The sequence below is a fragment of the Drosophila elegans genome, unplaced genomic scaffold (genome assembly GCF_018152505.1).
Source record: "Drosophila elegans isolate 14027-0461.03 unplaced genomic scaffold, ASM1815250v1 contig_814, whole genome shotgun sequence".
NCBI classification, from domain to species: Eukaryota; Metazoa; Arthropoda; class Insecta; order Diptera; family Drosophilidae; genus Drosophila; species Drosophila elegans.
In genome coordinates, this window is record NW_024546167.1 from 12,459,202 (window position 1) to 12,475,398 (window position 16,197).

Below are 16,197 nucleotides of genomic sequence, written 5' to 3' on the forward strand. Positions count from 1 at the left end.
GGAAGTAGCGAATGAAGTAGCCAATAAAGTTGCCTATAAAGTAACCAATGAAGTCATGAATAAACAAACTAGTAAAGTCACCAATAAAATCACCAATGATGTTGCCAATTAAGTCGCTTGTAGCACTATCGAAGTGTCCTAAAGCTGATACCAATACAGTGTCAGTGTAAACGAACAAAAGACCTCGGAAGCCAGGTTCACTAGGACATCATTTATAAATAATGGATAACTCAATTAAAATATATTTTTCGGCCAAACACGAAAACTTGTATTTAACTATAAATGTTACTTATACTACGAATAAAATGTCTGAAAGCAAAGACATTGCGATTAAATAGAATATGATATATGTATATTCTTGATTTATTTTTAATTATGGAATTTTTCTTCAATCTTTTTTAATATTCCTCAACCAGCAACCTTCGTTCTGCAGTCTTTTATAATTTGCCCAACATTAACGTCCATAGCAAAATATCACTTTAATATTTGGGTAAGAACTCAGCCATAATGTAAAAAACACAATGAATATTTTGTATGCATTTTATTTATTTGAAAAAGGTGGCGAATACCGAGCTTAGTAATAAGCGACGCCGGAGTTGTCGCGGATCCAATCCAGCTGGTTGGTGACACGAGTGAATCCGGAGGGCAGGCCGGCGGTACATCCGGCACCGGATACCCAGGAGGTGACTCCCACCAGGCGGCCGCCGTCGTGGAGCACCAAGGGGCCACCGGAGTCGCCGGAGCAGGTGGACTTGCCGCCCGAGGTGGACACACAGAGGATGCCGTCGGGCTGGGTGCCGTAGGTGCGGGAGCACTCCGAGTTGCTGATGATCTGCAGGTCGACGCACTGCATCCAGTCGGGCTGGGATCCGGCGGTGGTCAGGCCCCAACCGCAGGCGACGGCCCACGAGTTGGCGTACATGTTGTAGCGGTCGTTGTAGCTGGGCAGCTCCACCTTGTTGACCATGTGCCAGAAGTCCACGTGCGGGGTGCGGATCAGGGCGATGTCGTTGCCGTTCTGGTCCGGCCAGTTGCGGTTCTGGATGAAGTTGCCGCTGCCCACGGTGTGGGTGAACTGGGCGTTGGTGCGCCACGTGGCTCCGTAGTAGATGGTCACCTGGCCGGCTCCGTTGGTGCAGTGGGCGGCCGTGAGCACCCAGTCGTGGGCGATGATGGAGCCACCGCACCACCAGCCGCCATTACCGCTGAATCCCAAACCGACCGTGTAGGGCGCCTTGCCCTCCGTGGCCGGATATCCGTTCACAATGCGGCCATTGAGCTGGATGTCCTTGGGCAGGTCCTTGGGGTGGACCTGCTGGACAGTCTCGGCGGAAACGGCGGCCAGAGCCAGAGCCAATACTACGAACACTTTCATGGTGAATGGATCACTTGTGGTCCCTTCCAGACATCCATTCCCTTTTATGCCGTCTCCTTATCTGCGTCTGGAGTAGCCCCCCACTCGGTGCAATCCTATCTCAATAAGTTCATCGCTATGTCGTCTGCTGATACGAATGGAAATGAATTGATAGCCTAAGAACATCTAGATAGCTGAAATTTTAATTTTAAGGGGTCCGGCCCATGGAAAAGTTAAAGAAATGATTAGGGCACCACTGGTACACAAAGCTTATGATAGTGAAACGTTCTCGAATTTAGTTTTGGAGTAGTTTTACCTCAAGACTTTAGTGAAAAGTTATATAATTTCAAAAAACAAATTTAATATATGTCCTTGGCACTCTACTTCACAAAAGAGATGGTTTTGCAATGTTGACTGTATGCAAATAGGTAATGCCAATTAAATAAGTGAATATTTTATAAATTTGTAAAATTTATTTATTAATTTATAAATAATCAAATAAACAAAAAAAGATAAGCGTTTTAACATCAAAGAAAACATATAGAAATGTAGAGAACAGACAGTTTTGATTAATTAATTAATCAACTAAAATATAATTTCAAACAATTGAAGGCTGTATAATATGACTCCAATGTTAATTGATACAACTAAAATAAAAAACTAGTAGAAATAATTTTAAGGTTATTCATTAAATGGTACATTCAATTAGTTTTTAATTTAAAAATCTTGGGATCCATTCAAAAATGTTAATTTTACAAGTTTTTAATAATATTTTCAAACTTCGCGCCTAGTTTCGGTGTTTTAATTTGGTAACATTGAACTGAAAATACCTGGCCACACTAAGCCATGCATTTGTTTATTTATTCCGCCAAATTTCGTTAATTTTCCTGTTGCAGCATGTCCACCTGCAGTTCATCCGAAATAGCGGAAAAGAAGCGCATTGCGCTGGCCAAGCTGCAGGCCAAGAAGTCCCAACTGCTGGCCACCACATCCGCCGGAAAGTCATCCACTGCTCCGCCAACAAATGCGCAGCAACAAGTCCGCAATCAAAATGCGAGTCCCAATCAACCGCTGGCCAAATCCCCTCTGAACTTCTACCGATCCCCGCCAGTAGCGCAGAAGAAGATCGAGCGGATTGCCACCAGCTCGTCCAGCGACAACAAGAGCTCGTCCTTCTTGAACGCCCTAAAGGCAATCAAACAGACCTCCAGCCGGGAATTGTCTCGAGGAGCCGCACATCCCTACCAGCGGCCCAATGGCGGAGAGAATGGAAGAGGCAAGCCCACCCTGTCACTTGCTGCGGAAAAGGAACAGCCAGTGGCTATTGCGCTCGGCAACTCGATCACCTGCAATCTGTACATGATCAGCACGCATCGGTTTGCCGCCAAAACCTCCGGATATCATGAAAAGCTCATCGCGGTTTTTAAGAACATGCCCACCAAGTCCTACGAACATCAAACCCGCACTTGGAGTTTCGATCTCTCGGATTACCAATCCCTACAGACGCACACAGCGGACCTAAGGCCACATGTCCACTTGGTCGGCATTCCAAAGAAGGTGCTGGATCTCTGCCAGCAGAAGCCGCTGGTTTCGGAACGAAGTGTTTTGGCTTCCATCGAAACCAAGCTGGCGGACAAGCTGATGCCCTTTCAACAGGATGGGGTTTGGTATGTTTTTAATTATGAAACTTTTAAAGAAGTATAGTTACTTAGGTTCTTTGAATCTCCAGCTTTTCCATTGCCCAAAAAGGTCGTATTATGATCTGTGATGAAATGGGCTTGGGCAAAACATACCAGGCTCTGGCCGTGGCCGACTATTTCAAGGATGATTGGCCCCTGCTCATCGTGACCACCGCCTCCACCAGAGACAGTTGGGCCAAACACATTGTGGAGCTGCTGCCCAAGGTACCCATCCACTATGTCCAAGTGCTCAACAACAATCAGCAATATGTGGGCGAGGCCCAGGTGCTCATCACCAGCTACAACATGATGGAGCGGCACATGTCAATGCTGCAGCAGCGCAGATACGGATTCATCATCTTCGATGAGTCGCATACGCTTAAGAACAGCAAGGCCAACTGCACAAAGGCGGCCCAAAAGCTCACGGATCAAGCTAGGCGCGTGGTCTTGCTGTCCGGAACTCCAGCTCTGTCCCGACCCTTGGAACTCTTCACTCAGCTCCAGCTGGTCGATGGCAAATTTATGACTTACAAGGAGTTTAGTAAGTAAGAGACTCATTTGTTTTGACTAAAGTTATTAAAGACTTACATTTTTGCAGCCACTCGGTACTGTGATGGCAAACAATCGACGTTTGGTTGGGATGCCAGCGGACAATCGAATCTGGAGGAGCTAAAGGTTATGCTTACACTAAAATATATGCTGAGGCGAACAAAAGCGGAGGTGCTACCCCAGCTAGCTGAAAAGAATCGGTTGGTCTTGTTTACAAATATTGAAGAGTTTTTGATTAGAACTCCAAATTATACCTGTTCATCCACAGTGAAACGGTGGTCCTGGATCCCGCCTTGGTATGGACCAACGAAGAAACAAAGGAATCCTTGGATGTCTTTAACAAAGAACTGAAAACAAGCAAGGGCAGAACCATGGAGGAGATTTTATTACGTTTCTATGCACGCACAGCCGAAGTCAAAACTCGTGCCGTGTGGTAATTATATTATAATATATTATGTTATTATTATAATTATTATTATATTATATATTCCCTTTGTAGTGCCTATCTAAAAACCTTGGTTAAGGAGCAGAAAAAGTTTATAATTTTCGCACATCATCGGGTCATGATGGATGCCATTAGCGATTGTCTAAGTGGATTAAGAGTTCACTACATACGCATCGATGGACAGACCCGGAGCGATCTGAGGTCGGATTTTGTGGATACATTTCAGAAGACGAGCAGTTGTAAGGTGGCGCTGCTCTCCCTTAAAGCCTGCAATTCAGGGATCACACTAACTGCAGCGGAGCTTATCGTTTTTGCTGAACTGGACTGGAATCCAAGTGTAAGTTGGGATATATATAAAAACATGGTTATCACGTTAATGTCTTTTTCTAATTTGAAGACCCTGGCTCAGGCTGAAAGTCGAGCACATCGGATTGGCCAGACAAAGCCGGTGATTTGTCGCTATCTGATGGCCCATAATACAGCGGACGATACCATCTGGAACATGCTAAAAAACAAGCAGGAAGTTCTCAGTAAAGTGGGTATCTTTGCCGAGAATCTTCAGAAGGCCACGCACACAGCTGCACCCACTTCGGTAAGAAACATAGTAAATATTTGTATGAGCAAATCTGTTACTAACTTCATGTACTTTAAAGTCGCATAAAATTGAGGAATTCTTCTCGCCCGCCAAATCTAATTGTTCAAATCCGGAAAAGGGTTCTATAAAACAATACTTTTCGCCTGCTTCGGTCAAGGCGCCCAGTGAACCAAATAATATTACCGAAAAAGCTAGAGAAAGCAATGCTGCATCGGATATGGCGGCGTTCTTTAACGATGATGATGATGAGGCTTTTTTAGATTTAGATATTTAGCATAGTAAATAAAATATTGCATTGTTAAATGAGTTAGAATGAGTTAATTTAAATAAATTGTTTGCAATGTTAAAGACATGAAATGTTTAGACATAAACTTGATTTGTACAGGATCTAGTTAGAATTATAACATTATTATGTGAGACACCTGATGGTATAAAATAATGAAGTTTAGAAACCTACAACCCCCAATCTGCGCATGATCCACGTTCCGATGAATCTTCCCAGCTAGCCGGTGTTCCGTGCCCTGGCAACAGGCAAACAATCACTGGAGTAAACCTTTTCATTTGTATCAAATAAATAAATACACAACTGGCAAAAGTTTTGTAAACTGAAAGGCGCATAGATATAATGGACTCTACGCAGCCGGAATCTGAACTGCTGGGTGAAGAGGAGGATGTGGACAACGAGGAAAACATATCCTTTCCGCGCGATATCATCACCGTAGAGTGAGTACTTTGGATACCCAGTGAATTCCTCTATAGTTGTATTTTCCTGTTGCAGACACTCCTTTGGCTACGACTGCAAGAAACTCTTCAATTTGGTATTGGTGGACTCGGATACGCTGGTTTTTGGCTCCGGAAACTTCCTCAATTACTTTAGCATTTCGCGTCAGGAGATTTCGTTTCAGGAAACAGTCTACGGCTGCGGAGTTGGGTTTATCACGGTGAGTTTTTTTTAGCTTGTAACATACGTAGTGGTATCTAATATTAAGAGATTTTTAGAAAAACGAACATCCGGACTACACCGATCTCTTTACGGTGGGCGAGAACGGGCCAAAGCCCACGATTTTCATCTACGAGTATCCTTCGCTGAATGTGCGTGTGAAGCTTCTGAATGCGGCCAAGACTTGTTTTACGGCCGGATCTTACAACAAGACCGGGGAGTTGTTTGCCTCGCAGGCGGGATATCCGGATTTCGTGATCACCATTTGGCGCTGGGAGCAGGTGGAGGTGGTGCTGCGTGCCAAGTCCTTCCAGAGCGACATCCTGTTCGTGCACTTCTCGGAGTACAACCCCATCCTGCTCTGCTCGTCGGGTCTCAGCCACATCAAGTTCTGGAAGATGGCACACACCTTTACGGGCCTGAAGTTGAAGGGGGATCTGGGTCGGTTTGGCAAGACGGACTTCAGCGACATCTATGCCATGTACATGCTGCCGGACGAGAACGTGATCTCTGGCAGCGATTGGGGCAACATGCTGCTCTGGCAGGCGGGACTCATCAAGTTCGAGATCTGCCGGAAGGGTCGCAAGCCATGCCACACGAAGCCCATCACCAGGATAACCATGAAGAACGGTGAGGTGACCACGGTGGGCATGGACGGTTACGTTCGGGTGTGGTACTGGGAAACAGTGGACCTGGCCGATCCGCCCGAGGATGATTTATTCGTGGAGATCGATCCCATTTACGAGTTCAAGATCGCCGATGTGGAGCTACGCTGCATGCAGAAAATCCATCCCTTCGATGAGTCCGACTTCACCCACTATGCCCAGGATGGCAATGGTGGGATTTGGTTCTGCGACATCAACACCTACGATGTGCCCCAGAAGCCGAGGAAACTCTACTCCTGCATTGGCGGCCGGGTGCTCACCGCCCAGATGTCACCGGTGTCGCCGCACTTTCTCTGCATGTCGGAGAGCGGCAAGCTGTTCGTGTATCAGTACGAGGAGCAGCGTCTGATACTGGAGAAGCAGTTCCCGGCAGAGGGAGTGGATGTGCTCTGGCTGGACACCCAGATCTCGGTCAAGGGCACGGAAATTGTGGCTGCCTTTAAGGACGGCATCCTGCGGCAATTGTATCTGGACCTCAGCGGCGAGCGGCCAACCATGACGCGGGTGAGAGCCTTCAAGGCACACACATCCCCAATCACCGGACTCACCGTGAACCGGACCAGCAAGCTGCTGCTCACCGGCAGCGCCGACAAGAGCATATTCATCTACAAGCTGGGCCGGGATGCAAATCAGTTGGTGGACATGCATCCAGTGGGTTTCGTCCAGTTTGCCGCCATCCCGAACTGCTTCTACTGGCACGAGCTGGCGCCCACTGTGGTCCTGGTGGGCTGCAAGAGTGGCGAACTGTACGAGTACAATATCCGCACTGAGGTCACCCAAGAGGAGACCCATCTGTCCTACAACATCACAGAGGAGTCGCGCATGCGCAGTACGAAATTTGCGTCCATCAAAAGCCGCATCCGTAGGGAAATCAATCGGGAAAACATTAAGAAGCGGAAGGAACGCAAGCGGGAGCGCAAGATGAACGAGGTCGAGAAACTGAAGAAGGCCAATCCCGGCCTGCAGATCGACATGGAGTCGGCACTGGCCGACTCCGAACCGGACGAGGAGGAGGAGCCGCTTCACATCCCGGCCGTGCCCAATGCCATCATCTGGATGCGCTATACGGTGAGGGACACCATCTGGGTGTCCATGGCTGGCTACGATGCCGGCTACATCTACGAGCTGGAGTTCGGTGCGCCCGAGCCCTCCTATGCCACCATCATAGCGGATGGGGATGACATGGAGATACACTCCTACTGCATTATGTGAGTTGTTTTTATTCTATCTCTAAAAGAAATCTATCTCTACAACATTTTAATTGTGTGTGCAATAACTATCCTAGAGCTTAAGTGTTATTTAAATTTTAGGGTCAAGGTGCAAAATCTAAGCAAATAAGTTTTTATATTATACAAAAAATATATATTTAATATTTTAGACAATATTTCTATGTTAGTTATAACATTTATACTTCTTAGCGCTATCTTATCTTTTAAATTTAGACTAAGAATTTTTAAAATTTACTTTTTATATTATAGAAAATATGTATATTTTTTAATGTAAGTTAACAATTTCTTTCTTGGCTTAAAAAAAGACAATTTGTATGACGAATTTTTAAATTTAATGGTTAATTTTATTTTGAGTGTAGTGACAAAAGAATTCAATACTTAATTCAACATTTGTTTATCTTTAAGGTAGGTTTTACAAATAACTTATTATTAATAGAGCTATATGTCTATGTACCGATATTCGTTATTATTAACTAACTATTACTAACTAACTTTTATTCCCCCTTCCTGTCCAGCGACGACTTTATCATCTTTGGCCTCGTCAACGGACGCATTCGAATCAATCGCATCAATCCGGAGAACTTTACGGACCTTTCCGAGTACCGTGTCTATCCCATGCACGATGGCCTGAAGGGCACCATTCCAAAGATCGACATCAGCTTCAATGGCGAACATCTGCTGAGCGTTGGCTACGATGGCAACGTGTTTCTGCACAAGTGGAGCGGTCAGAAGATCGTAAGGAACAAACGGCGGGACAACTTGCCACCGCTGCCGTCTGAAGTTAGACAGATCGAGGACATCGACGTGGAGGCACCATCCCTGGAGCAGGAGAAGATCAACGCGGAGCTGCGACGGCAACAGGAAGCAGCCGAGGCGCACGATCGCGATGTCCTGACCAAAATCGGATTGCTGCAGAACGTCTACTTCGACATCATCAGGCAGAATGATGAGCTGCCTCCGGGTCTGAGGGCCAAGGACACCGATTTGCTGCTGGACGAGCGCATCACACGGCAGATTCGAGATGAGCTGCAGGCCGAACTGGATGATGTGCGGGAGGATCTGGCCTACGACCTAGAATTCGCCCAGGTGGGGCATACAAAGCTTTACAATCATTTCCTCAAGGACCTAGTCCAAATACCCTTCACCGTCAATCCCTTGCGGTGAGTTAATTGGTTACTGATTGAGTTAGTTGTATTCAAATGTATGTTTTCAGTGCCAAAATTCCGGGTGTGTCCACGTTTCGCCTACAGGCTCTGGGCGAAGAGCACGAGCAGATCAAGAAGGACATCGAGGAGCGCCTGAAGCTGGAGCACGACATGGGGTAAGTGGGCGACTTAGTGGGAACACTTCTTGACACTGCCAGCTTAACACCAAATATATAACAATTAAATCCATGACAAGCAGCCTTTATAGAGAGGATCGGGTAGCAGAACAACCGGAAGTGTAAGCCTTATATTCCTTTAACCTTTGGAGCAACTGCACCTTTATATATAAAATAACCACCAGTCTTATATAAACCCTTTATAACACAGCTTTAGTTTAACTGCAACCATTCACAGACTTCATGATCTTGTGGAGCACCTGTACCTTACTGAACCACCAGTCTTATACAAACCCTTTGTCAACTAATCCTTGAATTAAACTAAGTACCCTCTTTTAACGAACTGCAACCATTCACAGACTTCATGACCTTGTGGAGGACGAGAGATCGGACGAATCCATTGGAGAGCCTCCGCCGGAGTTCTTCTTCTTCGGCCGGGATCCGAAGAGCATCGAGCCGCGGTTCAGCAAGAAGATGATGCGCCTCCTGAATCGCTACCGGAAACGTCAGCTTTACGAGGTGCGCCGCATCTTCGACTGGGACAAGCTGGAGCGCCAGAAACCGGACCCCAATCGCAACCATCCGGATGACGATGCCCAGATCGAGGATGCCAAACGCAACATGGGCGACTTTAAGCTCAAGATCGGGGCGGACTACGAGCCCAAATCGGAGGAGACCCTCACCCAGAAGTACATAGAGATCGTGGAGTGCCGCGAACAGTACTTCGAGATGGTGGACGCCTTCAATCAGTTGGTGGTGGACCTGCGCGAACGCAAGGCCGAACTGGAGCAGTTCATCAGCGCTAAGAGATCGCGTCTGGAAACGATTCATAGCTACCTGCCTGAACCGGATCGGCTGCCTCTGGAACCGATTCAGCAAACGGACATGGACCTGGAGTATCCGGAACTCAATCTCATCGAGAACCACGCTCCCGGCTGCGGTGTCGAGATCAACGACATCCTCACACTGGACCACACCGTGGATCAGGTGGGTGTTGTGATGTTTGCAATGCAGTGTAGGAGACAAAGTATCTATATTCTTGATCAGCATGACTAGACGAATTGCAGAGGGTATTATAGTGTACCATCATTTCCGACCCTATAAAGCATCTATATTCTTGAGAAGAGTAGATAGATATATAGCTTTGCTGTTCCTTAATTTTTTTTCAAAACATTCTTTTGAGCTATGGTCTAATATTTAAGAAATACATTATATATTCATTCATCCATTAGGTGATTAAACAAAAAATTCCATTGAGGTCTATGACCAATATAAGCCTCTACAGCATGCACGCCTTGGATGTGCCCGAACTGCACGAGTATTGCGCCTTCACGATGCTCCAGATCTCGAGGCTGGAGAAGAGTCTGCCCAATGCGGAGCTGACCGAGGAGTTGCTGAAGCTGCCGCCGATCAGCGATCCGGCCTACTTCGAGTCGAATGCGGACAACGAGGCGCCCTATATGATGGAGACACGTCATCGCTGGCTGCGCCACCTCCTTGTGGAGCAGGCTGCCATCCGGTTGGAGGTGGACGAGGAAGTGCAGCAGTTCGATAAGGCGCTGGCCAAGCTGCAGGTGCGACGCTTTCATGTGAAACTGGACGCCGAGTTCATGACCGCCTACATGAACAGCCTTAATCAGGAGCTGTACATCCTGCGCGACAGCGAGGAGATTGAGACGCAGTTGCTCCTCAATGCCAAGACGGCGATGAGCACGCGGAACGAGCTGCAGGTGGTCATCAATACCACGAACAGGCAGTTGGACGAGCTGAGGCGCAACATTGACAAGCTGGGCGAGCAGATAACCGCCGTCCAGGTGCTCTTCTCGACCACGGTCAAGGGTCACAAGTTCTTCGACTTCCTGCGTCGCATCTTCAAGAAGAAGTGGCGTCCACCCAAGGTGGCCAGGGGTGACGACGAGAGCTCTTCCACCTCGTCCTCGTCGTCCTCCTCCAGCGAAGATGCGCAGGCGGACAACAAGAGTGTCGACTCCCTGGACATGACCACCATCCGGCTGGACGAGGCCACCTGTCCCCTTGGCCTGGATCGATCCATTTACGAGCTGGCCTTTGCCATGCGCTCCGAACGCCACGAACTGGAGCGAAATGTGCGGGATCTTCAGCGGGATGTGGAGACCAAGCGCAGGGAAATCGCCGAAATGCAGATCAGGATGAAGTTTCACGAGGAGGTGTATCAGCGCGAGAAGAATGCCCTCTTGCAGTTCAGGGTAGGCAACTTCCATTGGGGATTGACCTCATCCGTAACCGAACACATTTCCGCTTTCAGCGCAATCGCCAGCAGGAGGTCAACAAGGTACATATCAGCGCCATTCTGCGCATGGACCAACTGCAGCATTTCTATGAGGGCACCGATTACCGTGATTTGTCCAAGGCCATTCTCTTCGACGCCGACATGCTGGTGGAGCTGCGCCGCCGGGCGGATCAGCTCAGCGACGAGACGCTGGCCACCAAGCGCTGGCACCGCATCAACTTCATCCACTTGAGGCGCATGAACACGGACATCAAGTTCATGAGGTTTGAGATCACGCGTCTGGAGGAGGAGATCCGTCAGGCTATGATGAAGAAGTTCGGCATCATTGTCAATCTGGATGAGTTGGAGGAGGAGGTCCTAAGGCGCTACATCTTTGACCTGGAAACCAATGCTGAGGATGAGCTAATGGCCCTGGAAAAGGAACTGTTGGAGAAACAGGTACGGCTGCGGTCAAAATAATATTATTCTATCAGCTTGTGGAGCATTTGAAAAACTAAACGCAACTTTTGAAAAGCTTTTTTATATTTCCGTGAAGCTATTACCAAAAACTAAATGAGGCAACTATTTCCATTAAACATAGATATAATAATTTTTAATATTTTTAAAATAGATAAATATATAAAAGTGTTTTCAAATTTAAAATTTGAAAAATGTATCAGGTTTGAAAAATATGTATTTTAATTAAAAAGGTGCATTAAAACGAGGTCTTATAATTTTAACTTTTAAAAAATCATTTACCACAGTATAAATTTACAGAAAATTAGTGCTTTGATTTTTGAGCACTGTATATTGTAGTACTTCCAATTTTTGAACCGCAACTGTATGTTCCCCATAAAAATATATCAATATATTATATTAATAAAATCTTTATTTTAGAAAGAACTCTCTCGCTGCGAGGAGGAACTGGTCCTGGAGACCCAGAACAACACCGAAAAGGTGAACGTAATGACCGTACTGCGGGAGGAGAAGAACATCCTGTGCACTCTGTTGGACATCCAAAATCGCAACTACGAAAAGTGGAGCAATCCGAAAGTGCTGAATCTGTCCTACGACATTGAGAAGCTCAGGGGCATTGAGAAATCCCTGCTGGAGCAGATTGAAGTGGGTTCTGTTCGTCTTTGTTAATTATAATTTACATTCCTAAATTTTCTATCTTTAATAGTGCCTGGAGAGGGAGATTTGTGCTTTGAGACTGAAATCAAAACCACTGCAGATCAACAACGAATTCGAGTTGGATCCCAACGCGCCACCAGTGGTGACCAGTGAAATAATGCCCAACGATGATCCAATTGTGTGCCCTGCCATCCTGAATGTGGATGCCTATATGCTGCCACCCATGCCCGATGAGTTCATCATGGACCGGGTGCAGACGATCGTCCAGAAGAGTTTCAATCGTTTCTTTGGCAAGAACACCACTCCGGAGAATGTGCGAAAGTTTGCCCAGAGGTCATCGCTGTATTTATGTCAAGCAGCCTACAGTTTCCAGGTAATAAGAATTCCCTATTTAAGCAGTAGTTACTCCCTTACCGTACACCATATATGTTTTAGGGTCGCTATACGGATCGCATTGCCGAGTGCATCACGGAGCATCTGCAGACGATTGTGCCCAAGAAGTACTTCATCCACATCAGCGGCGAGGAGCTGCGCAAGCTCTTCAACGAGGTGGTGGCCGTCTTCGACTACGAACGCTCAGACGTGAACACCGAGGAACTGATCTCCGGGATCTTCGATCATGCCAAGGACTCGCTCTGCGCCCACATCCACCTGGGCGATGCCGAGGTGGTCAATCGCACCCACTTCATCGTGGCCCACATGTTCAAGGAGCTGGTCGAGGTGCTGCCCCTGGAGGAGTTCCAATCCGACGAGACCCTTCGCATGATCGTGGACGTGCTGGAGCGTGAACCGATGGTAGATCCACGAGCCATAAGCGTGGAGCAGCTCATCAAGAGCACGCTGCAGCATGCCCAGGAGAATCTGCTGGACGGGATTACGGCGGTTCCGGTCCGCAAACTGGGCAGCTCCATCCAGCGGGACCTGATCAAGCGGCGCCAGTACAAGCAGCCCAGTTGCGAGTCGCCAATGTCGGTGAGGATCGCCACAAAAAAACCGGGACACGGTACTGGACTTCCTTTCTAGAAGACGTAGGTTTTTATTGGACTGTTCAGATTTCGGCAAATTCAAATACATTTTTAAAAAAATTATGTGATTTTAACAATTTTATTTGGGGGTTTGGAATTGAACGAACTTTGATCATAACAGCAATTCTAATGATATTTTAAAACTGCAAAACCAGTTATGTTTCTAATTTAAAATTAATTTTCCTACCAGCGAGGAAAAAACCCTCTATTCTCTTCACAATTGTTACATATTTTAAAGTTTCGCAATAAATAAACTAAAATTAAATAAAATATCCATTTTTTCGATGTTAACTAAAATAGGGTTTGAAAAATAGCCAGATCTGGCGGGAAAAGCATACGTTGTGTCAGCACTAATTTAGAACACCTGACAACCCTGCTTCTGAATCAGAGAAATTGCAAGTAAACAAAGTGCGAAAATTAATTGAATACGGAATATCATGTCGAAGCCATCAAAATCGGGTCCACCAAATGAGGGAAGTGCTCCTCCCGCGTACGATTATGGCAATGCCAGCGATGCCCTGGCCATGGTATGAAGTTAATTAGCCCAGAAAAGAGAAACAGACACTTAAATCGACCGATTTGCAGCGAGCACCACCGCCAACCTATGAGCAGAGCCAGCGGAGTGGCGGTTACGGTTATCCACAGGGGGGAGCTGCTCCTCCGCCCAGTCAAAATCAGTACTACGGCATGATCAGCCACCAGCAGCAGCAGATGCCCTTCAACGGGGGACAGCCCAACTACGCAATGCATCATGCCACTGGCTACGGATTCGCTGGTCCCAGTACCTCGGCAGGAGCTGCTGCCGCCCAGGTCCTCCACTTGGACTCGCGCGCCGAGGTGAGGACGAATGCCACCGGTAACGTCGTCATTCCGCCTCCGCCGCCCGGCTGCCTGCCCACTCCGGCTCAGTGGGCGGCCATGCAGGGCCAGCCCGTGGTCCTCAAGCAAAAGAAGCGTTCCTTTTTCTAGATTACACACAAGCACACACACACACAGATACCATTCACTCGAATATAATAATGTTGGCCCCTTAAATGTTATGGAATAATAAACGATACGATCAGTTTCGTTTCGTCCTCGCGTATATTTGAAAATTCCCTAAGCAAACGAACATGGCGCCGGTGAAGAGATTGGGTTGCAGCAGTTCACCGGCTCTGATCCTCCTACAGACTACTGGGTGCGTACTACTCGAAGATGTTCTCAAAGTATGTACTATCGAATGTCTGGACACGCACGAAACCGTCTTCTCCGCCCGAGGCGTAACTCTTGCCGTCCGGATGGAAGGCCAAACTGTTGATGGGTCCGAAATGGCCCTTGAGCCGGGCGAACTCCTCCTCGTAGATCAGGTGGAAGAAACGCGAGTCGAACTTGCCAGCTTTCGTGGACGTGGTGGTCACCTCCATGGCGTCCTGACCGCCGCCCAGCACCACGTGATCCAGAATGGGGCTGATGGCCGCCGAGTTTACGGGTCGCTCCGTCTTGTAGGTCTTCAGGCACATGAGGGACTCGGAGTCGAAGAGCTTGGCGGTGGTGTCCTTGGACGCTGTGACGAACATGGTGCCATCCTTGCTCAGTTGCATGTCGTTGATGCCGCCAGTGTGATCCGATCCGGAGTCGACAACCTTCTGGCCCTTGCGGATGTCCCAGATGGCAATGTTGCCATTGTCGTGCCCTGAAAGCAATTACTATTAGTGAATTTCACAAGGGATTGTAAGGAGATGGCCAACCTGTGATGATGGTCTCATCCAGAGGACCCCACAGCATCGAGGTGATCTTGGACTCGGTCATGGGAATGCGCAGAGTGGGCTCCTGCTCCGACAGCGAGGAGTCGGCGTTGCGCACATCGATGAGGAACAGCTCGCAGCTCTGACCCATCGCCTTGTCCGTGGAGTAGGCCGCCTGGTTGCCCGAGAAGCTGAAGTGGCTGGTGCGCACCGACGACTTGGTCGGAATGGAGGCGATAATAGTGCCGTACTCCACGTCCCAGAGCTTGGTGGTCATGTCGCCGGCGCCAGTGATGAGCTTGCGACTCTCCCAGTCCACATCCAGGCACCAGACCGCTCCCTGGTGACCATCGTAGGTTCCTAGGCGCTCGCCGTTTAGCGAGTACCAAACATTGGGCTTCTGATCCTTGGAGCAGGAGAAGAGGAGGTCGCCCTCGCGGTTGTACTTGATTTGCGTTATGGAACGCTCGTGGCCCTGCAGCATCAACGGACGCTGTAAGAAAGAAATAGCACGGAATTTTAGCAATAATATAGACCGCTTTTAAGGTTATGTTTAGCCCGGAATTCACACACGACTTTTACGCCCCGCAAATCTATGTTATTCCGGGTAAACTATTGAGCAAACCCTGCAGATTGAGGGGCTTCTATTGTACTTTTCTATTCACGCACCATTTTGAATTTTAATCTTATTTGTTGCGAGAAAACTAATATTTTTGCAACAACATCCACGCAGCAGTACACGCCAAAAGAGCAGTGTGACCGCGGTAGAGTTAAAAGATTTCTTTGAAATATACTACGGTATTTTTCAAATATATTGTACACACCATACCGTTCAACAATTTTACAGTCTTCTCACTGTCGCTTAAAAGCGTTGTTGTGAAAAAGATATTGTAAAGAAATAAACAAATTCCGCCAATAAATTGGATACAATTTTAGCCTTGGAAAATTAAATGTTTTTCGCAGTTAATGAAGAATACAATGAACTGGTAAAGGATGAAATGAGAGTTTTCTTAAACGGGAGTCCTGAAAGAAGTATCAGAAATGTTGGGACACAGCGAAGTTAAATGAAAATTTTAGTGACTGACGAATTTATAATTCTTTGAACCACAAATTTGTAGTTTTAAGTGATAAACTGTGATTTATCAAGTTCTGGCTTTCACTTAAGAATAAATTTAAAATTTAAACAAATCCGCCACGGATTGCAAATGCAAGCAGTAGGCTTGCGGGCGTTGCCACCTTGTACCAATCAGATGTTTTGTTTTGCTCGCCACTCGCAACACTGTTTCCAT

The 16,197-nt window shown here is 47.2% G+C and overlaps 5 protein-coding genes across 6 annotated transcripts; 3 read left to right on the forward strand and 2 right to left on the reverse strand.

The window, feature by feature from the left end:
- Positions 1 to 526: 526 nt before the first annotated feature.
- Positions 527 to 1,395, reverse strand: LOC108138842 (serine protease 1). The gene has a single exon (XM_017261353.2). The coding sequence runs from the start codon at positions 1,373 to 1,375 to the stop codon at positions 575 to 577; it is 801 nt and encodes a 266-aa protein (XP_017116842.1). The 5' UTR covers positions 1,376 to 1,395; the 3' UTR covers positions 527 to 574.
- Positions 1,396 to 2,190: 795 nt separating this feature from the next.
- On the forward strand, positions 2,191 to 4,970 carry LOC108138637 (SWI/SNF-related matrix-associated actin-dependent regulator of chromatin subfamily A-like protein 1). The gene is made up of 7 exons (XM_017260975.2): positions 2,191 to 3,021; positions 3,084 to 3,574; positions 3,632 to 3,782; positions 3,851 to 4,015; positions 4,082 to 4,364; positions 4,425 to 4,619; positions 4,681 to 4,970. The coding sequence occupies exons 1-7, from the start codon at positions 2,252 to 2,254 to the stop codon at positions 4,894 to 4,896; spliced, it is 2,271 nt and encodes a 756-aa protein (XP_017116464.1). The 5' UTR covers positions 2,191 to 2,251; the 3' UTR covers positions 4,897 to 4,970.
- Positions 4,971 to 5,154: 184 nt separating this feature from the next.
- Positions 5,155 to 13,247, forward strand: LOC108139036 (cilia- and flagella-associated protein 44). 2 transcript variants are annotated; one of them, XM_017261645.2, is made up of 12 exons: positions 5,155 to 5,345; positions 5,401 to 5,563; positions 5,622 to 7,435; positions 7,972 to 8,616; positions 8,670 to 8,777; positions 8,861 to 8,899; positions 9,137 to 9,764; positions 10,010 to 11,002; positions 11,062 to 11,484; positions 11,923 to 12,147; positions 12,209 to 12,532; positions 12,595 to 13,247. In XM_017261645.2, the coding sequence occupies exons 1-12, from the start codon at positions 5,248 to 5,250 to the stop codon at positions 13,180 to 13,182; spliced, it is 6,048 nt and encodes a 2,015-aa protein (XP_017117134.1). In that variant the 5' UTR covers positions 5,155 to 5,247; the 3' UTR covers positions 13,183 to 13,247. The 2 variants fall into 2 exon arrangements, with proteins under 2 accessions (XP_017117134.1, XP_017117135.1); XM_017261646.2 differs by lacking the exon at positions 8,861 to 8,899 and having other exon boundaries at positions 5,156 to 5,345.
- A 306-nt stretch (positions 13,248 to 13,553) lies between these two features.
- LOC108139042 (pH-response regulator protein palI/RIM9) lies at positions 13,554 to 14,268 on the forward strand. The gene is made up of 2 exons (XM_017261659.2): positions 13,554 to 13,711; positions 13,770 to 14,268. The coding sequence occupies exons 1-2, from the start codon at positions 13,622 to 13,624 to the stop codon at positions 14,151 to 14,153; spliced, it is 474 nt and encodes a 157-aa protein (XP_017117148.1). The 5' UTR covers positions 13,554 to 13,621; the 3' UTR covers positions 14,154 to 14,268.
- Positions 14,249 to 15,667, reverse strand: LOC108139041 (eukaryotic translation initiation factor 3 subunit I). Its single transcript, XM_017261658.1, has 3 exons — positions 15,578 to 15,667; positions 14,912 to 15,401; positions 14,249 to 14,856 (listed from the first exon to the last, which is right to left on the reverse strand). Exons 1-3 carry the CDS (start codon positions 15,578 to 15,580, stop codon positions 14,369 to 14,371), a joined length of 981 nt encoding a protein of 326 aa, XP_017117147.1. The 5' UTR covers positions 15,581 to 15,667; the 3' UTR covers positions 14,249 to 14,368.
- Between the last annotated feature and the right edge of the window lie 530 nt (positions 15,668 to 16,197).

What these genes read in the sequence shown, in the direction of transcription:
- LOC108139042 (XM_017261659.2), top strand. Translation starts at nt 13,622, where the DNA reads ATGTCGAAGCCATCAAAATCGGGTCCACCAAATGAGGGAAGTGCTCCT. An exon ending in CCAGCGATGCCCTGGCCATG is followed by an intron (nt 13,712 to 13,769) that starts GTATGAAGTTAA and finishes ACCGATTTGCAG; the next exon opens with CGAGCACCACCGCCAACCTA.
- LOC108139036 (XM_017261645.2), top strand. Translation starts at nt 5,248, where the DNA reads ATGGACTCTACGCAGCCGGAATCTGAACTGCTGGGTGAAGAGGAGGAT. An exon ending in AAGCTGGAGCACGACATGGG is followed by an intron (nt 8,778 to 8,860) that starts GTAAGTGGGCGA and finishes CATGACAAGCAG; the next exon opens with CCTTTATAGAGAGGATCGGG. An exon ending in CCCTGCTGGAGCAGATTGAA is followed by an intron (nt 12,148 to 12,208) that starts GTGGGTTCTGTT and finishes TATCTTTAATAG; the next exon opens with TGCCTGGAGAGGGAGATTTG.
- LOC108139041 (XM_017261658.1), bottom strand. An exon ending in GGATGAGACCATCATCACAG is followed by an intron (nt 14,857 to 14,911) that starts GTTGGCCATCTC and finishes AATTGCTTTCAG; the next exon opens with GGCACGACAATGGCAACATT.
- LOC108138637 (XM_017260975.2), top strand. Translation starts at nt 2,252, where the DNA reads ATGTCCACCTGCAGTTCATCCGAAATAGCGGAAAAGAAGCGCATTGCG. An exon ending in TTTCAACAGGATGGGGTTTG is followed by an intron (nt 3,022 to 3,083) that starts GTATGTTTTTAA and finishes TTGAATCTCCAG; the next exon opens with CTTTTCCATTGCCCAAAAAG. An exon ending in ACACAGCTGCACCCACTTCG is followed by an intron (nt 4,620 to 4,680) that starts GTAAGAAACATA and finishes TGTACTTTAAAG; the next exon opens with TCGCATAAAATTGAGGAATT.
- LOC108138842 (XM_017261353.2), bottom strand. Translation starts at nt 1,375, where the DNA reads ATGAAAGTGTTCGTAGTATTGGCTCTGGCTCTGGCCGCCGTTTCCGCC.